General features: G+C 42.8%; 1 protein-coding gene across 1 annotated transcript; it reads left to right on the top strand.

Annotated features, from left to right (window-relative positions):
* Nucleotides 1-3,724: 3,724 nt before the first annotated feature.
* Nucleotides 3,725-9,006, top strand: cyc1 (cytochrome c-1). Its single transcript, XM_084349622.1, has 7 exons — nt 3,725-3,882; nt 5,842-6,032; nt 6,606-6,732; nt 6,953-7,110; nt 7,211-7,371; nt 7,980-8,080; nt 8,323-9,006. The coding sequence occupies exons 1-7, from the start codon at nt 3,802-3,804 to the stop codon at nt 8,425-8,427; spliced, it is 924 nt and encodes a 307-aa protein (XP_084205748.1). The 5' UTR covers nt 3,725-3,801; the 3' UTR covers nt 8,428-9,006.
* The last annotated feature ends 388 nt before the right edge of the window (nt 9,007-9,394 follow it).

The raw sequence follows: 9,394 nt of genomic DNA, 5'->3' as shown, positions 1-9,394 counted from the left end.
TCCTCCTCCTCCTCCTCCTCCTCCTCCTCCAGTCACTATCTGCAGTCTGGAAACAGAAACATCAACACAGTGAATGATGATTTCTGGAGGTCAAACTGAAGCTGAGCGTCATGATTTCTCTTCATTCAACAGGAGAAAACACGTCCACACATGAGAGTTAAGCAGGAAGTGAGTCTGTAAACTGTGACGGATGTTTACATTAATTTTCACTTTTGCCTTGTTCTTTTTAAAAACGTGGTTGTGTCACGTCCGTCAGCATCACGTTCCCTTCAGTGTCTGTATGAGACGCACCGAGTTATAAACTAACTCAGACGTGAACCTCTCAGCAGGAGAGTCTGTGAAACCAAACCGCCAGCGATCTTCTCCTAAACCTAACCACAGTGACGACCAGGGCCGAGAGTCTTCCTGCAGGACCGAGACTCATCAGACTCTGTTGAGCTTTGGTTTTGGATTTAAAGCTGTACTATCCTTCTCGTATGCGCTGCACGTACCTGATGGCAGCAGCACAGAGAAAAGCCTCCTGTCAAGCAAACATGACAGGCGATGACAGTCACTGCTGGGGCCGATGAATACTTTATAACCTACCTGCTGTCGAACAGCAAACATCCATCTGCAGTTACACTCACAACCTACTTAAGGTCATTCAAAACAAGCCGGGTGTTTTAACGTGTCTTAATATTTCAGGCTCGATTGTTTGTTCTTTCATTATTCAGATTGTGTTTTTCCTTTTTCCATCTTCCAGCTCTCTGATGGATGTTGACTCAGATCTGCGTTTGTCTGAAAAGTTTGGGGTTTTGATTTGTTTTGAGATACTTTGTGATGTATTTCTGCGCCGTTATGTGCTCCGTCGCTTCGACCTGAACACATAACACAACTTTAGACTTTCTGATTGCTCGCAGTACAAATAACAAGGTCCAATTTTGTGTGTCAGGCGACTTGATATAAAGATCAAGAAAGGGTGGAGGTTGCGGTTGATGGATGAATCAAACAAACAAACACAAGACTTCCCCCCGTGAGTTAGTGTTCCTGTCCCGTGTGAAACCACAAGTCAAGCTTGTTTTAACTTACGTCCAAAGCTTCACAGATATCATGTATTTAACTTACAGAAATGTCATCTTCTGCTAAACCTGCCTGAATAGTTTTGTTGTCCAAACCTAACCAGTGTTTATTCTTGTTAGAATTAAGATCACCTGACCTCCACAGAGGATGATATAAAGGACTGTCACGTGTCCTGCAGGCGGTTTGAAAGTGTAAAGTTGTGTTATTATTTGTACGCAGGTTGCTGAGACCTGGTTGACGACTCCCTCCATAATGTCAGGCTTCAAAACATTCATTTAATAAATCTAAAGACACTTGATGAGTCTCATCTGGCACAAACTGGATAAAAACGATTGACCCTCATTTTATCTTTGAGGTTAATTTCGACCCCAACAGACAAAAAATGTTTGATTTCTAAACTCTGTCAGTACCTGAGTGAGATCCTCAGCAGTTTATCAGGAGTGAGTGGTTTTCTTTTATATTTGTTTTAATTTTCTTTTTATGCTGTGTCTCCATCTTGTGGAGGATTCAGGTACAACTACTACTATGAGCTGTATTTATATATTTCTCTGCTTTTTATTGGATCCTTTAATCTGTTTGTATGAACTTATTTTCATGTTGTTTCTTTCCTATTGTGTTTTGTTTTTGAGGTCATACTGTACAGCACTTTACTGCATAGAACATGCTGTATACAGTTATTATTATTATTATTATTATTATTATTATTATTATTATTAACAGAAGTAGAAGTACTATTAACTGCTTCAGAGGTCGGCTGTGGCTCAGCAGGTAGAGTGGGTTGTCCAGTAATTGTAAGGTTGCAGGTCCCCCGGCTGCCCCAACTGCATGTCGAAGTGTCCTTGAGCAAGACACTGAACCCCAAAATGTTCCTGATGAGCAGGTCGGCACTTTGCACTGGAGCCTCGGTCATCAGTGATGAAGGTGTGTGTGAAGTGTCGTAAAGCGCTTTGAGCGGTCGGTAGACTGGAAAGGTGCTATAGAAATGCAAGTCCACTGAACATTCAACTTTGGTTTTAATCTGTTTTGTCCTCTATTGGTTTGTGATGCATTAAAGGAAAGGTTCGTGTGTTTCACATCAGACCTAAAACAACAGTCAGGAGCCCCTGAAGGAGTGAGTGTGTTATCATCCTCCCTGCTAAGATCCCCTCCTGACATGGTTTATCAGAAACTCCTGAGGCTTCAATGACACAAATAAAGATGAGCATCTGCCAAAGTTACTCTCTTATTGGTATAAAATCATTTCTCTGTGTTAACTCAGCATGGAAGCACAAATAGAGACTTCAGGAGATCCTCAGCAGGAAAAAGCAGGAAAAGAAATCACAATTCCTTTGGAAATAAAACAGAACAACTCAAAAAACAAACACTGGACAGCTGGCTAATATTACAGTTCAGCCTTTAGACTATGGGAAATTTTGATTGGCTGTTTAACTATTTTATGGAATTCAACTGAACAATCAGAAAAGCAATTAACAGATTAATTAATAATTTTAAAAAAAAAAGTCAGTTGCAGCCCAACTTTTTACATATGAAGCATTAAAGGGGTTATTGTGTATCCAATAGGCTAAACTATCTGATTGAAATGTTTACCTGTTTAACAACAAATAAATACATAAATAAAACATTGCTAATCGTGGATGCACAGATGAGAGGACATGTTGAGTCAGCTGGGGACCTGCATGTTGTCACCTGTTCACTGGTTCAATAAAGTTTTCTCATTCAAAGGCTGTTTAGGGTCAACGGCTGAAAGTGCCCAAACAACTGCCCCGTGTCCTCTGAGCCCCTCTTGTCCCTCGCGTCTGAATAAAGAGCTTTAAAAATAGCAGTCGGCGGTTTTCAATCGGCCAAATGTTTCTGTCGTCACTGAGCTCATGTTTCTGTGGAGCTTCAGTCCGGCGGCAGCTCGGGTCAAACGGCGGGACGTGTCGTGACGCGGCCGCTGGATGGAGACGTTAGCCGACAGTCACACAAATCAGCTTCACGACTGAGTTATTAAGTACAAACTGACGAGGAAACAGATATTTGACAAGATAAGTCCAATTAAATAATTATTTAAACTTTGATTTTGTAATTATGTTACAAAACAATGCGAAAAAAATACGTTGCGTAAAATCGAGGTTGTGTAAGGCTGCGACAAGCTAGCGACAATCAGCCGGGATGTGTAGTTCCGGTCGGTGGTTGAGGGCTGCCTTCAGAATAAGAGTTGACATTGTAGGACAAATTGAGAGTACAGCAGGGAACAAGAAAGGCAAAATTATGAAAATGGAGATATTAGATTATATACTCCTTTAAGAATTGTCTGTGATTTGAGGTACAAAGTGTATCAGAATAATACCTGCACCCCTAAACTTAAAAGAACAAATACCTGTGTTAACATTAAACTAATACTATCACAAGTAACTATAGTTCTAGTCGAGTGAGCACTTATCGCCTGAATCTTTGTGACCTTTGATGTTGTGATTATATAGCATTGGAAGGAGTCCATTTATATGTTCATGACTTGCATTGGTATTATATTTTTTCCCCCATACATACTAGATGTAATAGAAATGCGTGTCAGTGGTTTTATTCTGACAGTAGAGTAGAGGGAGTGTGATGTAAACACTGACGTGTGCCTGCCCTCATATAGACACAGCACACTTCACGTGGGCTGTTATTATTTTGAAGGTTCCGACCGGAAGGGTTGTGTGTCTGACTCGACGCTGGTCCCCGCAGCTCCTCTCAGCTCAGACAATTGCGGAGAAGATGGCGGCGTTACGAGTCGTGGTGCTATCGGGGAGCGGCAGGGCTCTCCTGAGCACGCCGAAAACTATCAAACCCCCGAAGGTAGGTCGATGTATGAGTGTTGTTTTTACCACCGAGCACAGAGTGTGTTTATGCGAACAGTTTAACAGGACAGCGCTGCTGTGAGGTGTCCTGGCACCGAGCTAGCGTTAGCCTGGTGGCTGTCAGCGGGGTGAGACAAGGTCACTCGTGTTCCAACGGATTTTTAGGATGTGGCAAACCACTGCGGCATTAACTCCCCGGATATTTTATCAGTCTTAGAATATAGAGACCGACATGTTGTATAAAACCGCTATAACACACCTCACAGGTCTCTAAATGCCGCTGCAGCCACCGCTACATGTAGCAAGTTACCCGGTTAGCTAACTCATGACGCCGTGTCAGCCACCCAGCAAATGGAAATGTTGACTAAAATTATACTTGTATCTTTGTTGACGGCACGGAGACACGGATCTACACACCCGGGTGTGTGATCGTAATGTTTTTAATTGCTCCAGAGGTGACATGAGTCCCGTTACCTTCATATTCTGTCTGAAACTGAATCGGCTAACGAGCTAATGAGCTAGCTAACGAATTAGCATTTCAAGGACTGTGAGGACTTCCGGTGAAGAGAGCCGTCTTTAGCCGGTTATTGCTGTAACCTTCATCTGTTGGCTGTTTATGATCCGTGGGTGCGTTCAGAGGCTGAATGTCCTTGTGTCCTTTTGTAAAACACCATCAGCTGTGACCTGGTTGAGGCACAAAGAGAAAAACTGGTCAATAATTGTAGATGTTTGCTCGTTAAGGTGGTTTTAATTCTGCCAAAAGCTTCAAAAAGTTTCTTTATACTGTGTTATAACACTGATCAGCAATGCTTCTTATTTACCTGATGAATCTAGGTCACTGGCCACACACCCTAACATATGGGACTTCACACAGTTTGACTTGAATGTGTGGAAAATGCTTAATTTAACCGTTGTGTTTCCAGTCTTTGAATTCAAATATGTCTTGAAAAAGCAATTTTTTTAAATTATTATCTGCCTTTTTATCGACTCAATCACACATGTAAACCTGAAATCTTTCAAATCAGGTAACTATTGATCAATGTGAGGATTATGTTTCTGATTAATCAGTTGTGATCACGTTAGATGATATGTCGTAACCACCCCGGCAATATGTATTGGACTTTTAACACTATGTCACTGGTCCTGCGAGCAGATTCCCACCATTTAATTCACAAGTTGTAAATAGTCTCCCTCCTGAGTGTAGCATGGCTTCAGGTGGGAGATTGAGGTTGGTGTGTGTGTCTGTGTGTGTTATGTGTACAGTGATGCAGGGATGCTGTCACGTGACGCCCGCTGCCTGGTTACAGAAGCAGCAGCGAAGGGCAGTTTCATAAGAACGGGCGCACTCTAAGCAAGGACATTTAGATGAACTGCACTTTTCAAATAATATCCATACAGTACAGCTGTGTCCTTAAGTAAACTTTTAGTTTGGCAGGTGCAGCAGCAGCTGAGAATCATGACTTCTCTTAACTTGGAGAGGCTGCAGCAGTTTCCTCGTCCAGTCTGATTGTAATCAGAATACATTTGTAACTTTTAGCTGCTGCAGTACTTGTTAAAAATCTTTTTACCCTTGGCTTAAAGTTGAAGACTATTTTTTGAGAATATATTTGAATTTTAATAAGATTCTGATGATTTTAGTAGAGAAAGATGGTTTACAAAGTCTACAAGACTATAACATTAGCTCTGCTGATCTCTCGACTATTAGTTTGTGTCTCTTGTTACTTTAGATGAAGGTAAATACAGAGTAATGTTTTCAGCTTGTTAGATTTGGGTCACTAGAAAAGGGGGATTCTTGCCATCTTCATTCAGAAGGATTTTTCCCTTTTTGTTTAATAGATTTACCAACTAATGTTTTCAGCCCTCATCTCATTCCTATAACAGAATATAAAGTAAACGGATGTTATGTTGCACTGGGATGATTTAACAGGTATCTTCTCGTGCTCTTGTTCCTCCTCAGGCCAACATGTCCTTCGCCACCCTGCCGCGGAGCAAGAAGGTTGCCCTGACGACACTGGGCGTGGTCACAGCCGGCGGGGCGGGGCTCGCTCTGATGCTGCACCAGTCGGTAAAAGCCTCCGACCTGGAGCTCCACCCCCCCAACTACCCCTGGAGCCACGCTGGACCTCTGTCTTCTCTGGACCATGCTAGGTGTGATGGCTGCACAGACACACACACACACACACACACACACACACACACACACACCATAGATACCTTTTTAAAGTGCTTCAGTATTACTTTTAAAAAGCTGTATGAACCCTTTTCTGTGAGTGTGTCTTCATTTTTCTTTTAAGCACATATGCACAAAGATGCATCCATCAGTTGACACAATAGATGCTGATGGCTTCACACTATCCCACTGATCTACATGACACATCAACACAACAATGTATTTTACAGTGTAGCAGCAAATGCAGGACAGAAGAAAACTGCTAGCAAGTAAACAATCCTGGATATAAATGCGTAAAACCTCGGCTTTGCTAATATTTGAAGAGAAATAAAATGCATTCAACATGTTTGATGCACACTGTGTTTTAGTTGGAAACTCTGAATGTAGAAATAACTTTTATTTGTTCATAAGACAACAGGACATCTTTTTCAGTAGTCGGTATCTTTGTGTTTTATTGGCAGTTTGTTCGTCTTTTTGATTATGTTTCGGCTTCTTTAAGGGCTGATGAGATGATGATCACCTTTTTTTACCCTGACTTTCTTCCCCTGCAGTATTCGTCGTGGTTACCAGGTGTATAAGCAGGTGTGTTCAGCCTGCCACAGTATGGAGTACCTGGCCTTCAGAAATCTGGTGGGAGTGTCACACACAGAGGCCGAGGTCAAGGTACTCGCTGAGGAGGTGAGACTGAGTCTTTGATCTAAATAAAATAAAATAAATATTAATAAATAAGAGTTGAGTTCACGGTGGAGCAGTTTTAAATCCACGTGTAATAATGGTGTCAGTGTTTTTGGTTATTTTTAGAATGAGACACTAAGTTCTTGCCAGCAGGTGGTGACATCTGCTGTATTATATCCAGCTTTCAGGCCTAACATTAGGTCGTCTTGTGTATTGTGTTCAGGTTGAGGTCGTGGACGGTCCCGATGAGAGTGGAGAGATGTTCACCCGTAACGGGAAGCTGTCAGACTACTTCCCAAAGCCCTACCCCAACCCTGAAGCAGCCAGGGTCGCCAACAATGGAGCCCTGCCTCCAGACCTCAGCTACATTGTTAATGCTAGGTAACAACTGAAAACCTACAGTTATGTCTGAAGGCCACACAACCATCTTACATCTGCAGGTCTCTGGTGTTGACTTGTTGTGTCCCCCTTCTCCCTTCAGACATGGAGGAGAGGACTACGTGTTCAGCCTGCTGACAGGATACTGTGAACCTCCAGCAGGAGTGACGGTCAGAGAGGGACTCTACTACAACCCGTACTTCCCTGGCCAGGCCATCGGCATGGCCCCGCCCATCTACAACGAGATCCTGGAGTATGATGACGGTGAGTAAAGAAGCAGTGTCGGTGTGTATGTGTGCACATCTGCTGTCAGTCTGTTGGATTGACTGGTGTCACTTACAACACTGAGCCGAGCAAAAAGGGAGAAAAGTTACAAGACTATCATGAAACAGGATATCAGAATGGACATATGGATTCAAAAAGCTGATATCATGAGAGGTGGCCATGTCACAGTCAAGTTAAGAGGAGCTTTCTGTCATGTGTAGCCTAGACTTTGATTGTTGACGAGGTCATGTGAGCCACCTGTCTCCCCCCTTACAAGGTGTTAGCCTAAAGCCTTACTTTAAAACAGAGACAAATCGACTAGCAAACCTTCTGTTTGAACCACAACACCACTCAGACAGCAGCGGCGAGTTGAAGTGAACGTTTGATACATTTTGCTGCAAATACTTCAGCTTCAAACTGCCAATACTGTGCTGAGCTGCATGTTTGGAGGGTCCCCTGGAAATTGAACATTCCCAGTATTTAGCACACTACAATACATTAATCAGTCAGCATCATAACCATGCGTTATGATGCTGTGATAGAAGATTTAAAAATGTTGTGGGAAAAAAATCCTTGTGCTGATGGTTGCTGCATGTCTGTTGCCATAGGAACCCCTGCCACCATGAGCCAGGTTGCGAAAGACGTGTGTACTTTCTTGCGGTGGGCTGCCGAGCCGGAGCACGACCAACGCAAACGCATGGGACTGAAGGTACTACACACACACATACACACACACATACACACACACACACACACAAAAACAGAAAGTAAGAAGAGAAAACACTAACAACCTTAGGTGACCCGCCCCAACGAGTAGTAAACGTGTTGGGATTAAGGTTGTGATGAAATGTTTAGGTACCAGAGTTATGTTGTGTCTCCACATGGCACAACAACATTGTGAGGTAACACGGTGGAGCTCCATGTGGGATTAATCTTCTGTTCTCTCTCCAGCTGCTGATGGGCTCGGCCATCCTCGTCCCTCTGATCTACTACATGAAGAGACACAGGTGGTCCGTGCTGAAGAGTAGGAAGATCGCCTACAGGCCTCCCAAGTAAACGGATACAAACACACCCCTACCTGGGCTTAAAACCTACCAGAGAGGGCTGCGTTCAGTGACCCCACAACGCTCACATGACCGCGATCATAACGGACACAGAACAGCTGACAAACACACATGCCTTTCTAAGAGGAGGTAGATAAATAAGAGTATACACTATGTTTATTCCTGGAGCAAAATGCCTTTTTTTAGTTGGCGATGTGGTAGAAACTAATTGTGTGACAGATTTTCCCACATCTGGAATCTCGTGGTGGAAGTTTGTGTCAGAGAGTTGTGGCGTTTTTGAACGCACCCCCGAAAAGTTTATTTTATCTGCATCGAGTCATCGCTGGTGAGCAGTTCACGTCTTTCATGGCATCACGTATCAGACAATTCGTCGCGATCGACTGAGAAGTTGATCGATCGTCCTTCTTTGTAATATACTCAATTACCAAAAGAGCGCTGAGAAATGGTTCGTAACATCCTGGGTGTGTGTAAATCTGTCCTCCCCTGTGTCCTCCACAAAGCCACTCAGTGAATTAACAATGCAGCCTCTGAACCTCTGTTTTACTGTACAAAATAAATTATCTGAAAACTTTTCTGTGTGACGATTTGTTTTGTTTCAAGCACAATAGATGGAGCTCATAACGCTGCCTGTGTGATTCTCATCAGCTGTTTCACTTGTAGAATCTACGTCTACGCTTTGTCATGTAAATATTTAATAAACTGGTGTATGAACAAACTTTCTAATGAGGTGAGAGTTTGTTGACTTTCAGAGTTGAACATCACTAATCCTTTGAAAATGTGGAAAGTTAACCTCATTTGTACAAACTGCACTTGTCCCCAACACACAAAAGGCTTTCTGAAGAAGTCTGTTTCTCTTGGTATGTTCTGTAACATGGTGCAACATGATGGAAACAACACTTTCAGGTAATGAAAACATAATTATGCATATGCCAGTTCAGCCAGTAGTTCCCCTTATAATC

The sequence above is a fragment of the Pagrus pagrus genome (assembly GCF_965226575.1).
Source record: "Pagrus pagrus genome assembly, chromosome: 3".
Lineage (NCBI taxonomy): Eukaryota > Metazoa > Chordata > Actinopteri > Spariformes > Sparidae > Pagrus > Pagrus pagrus.
This window is presented reverse-complemented; position numbering and strand designations above follow the sequence as displayed.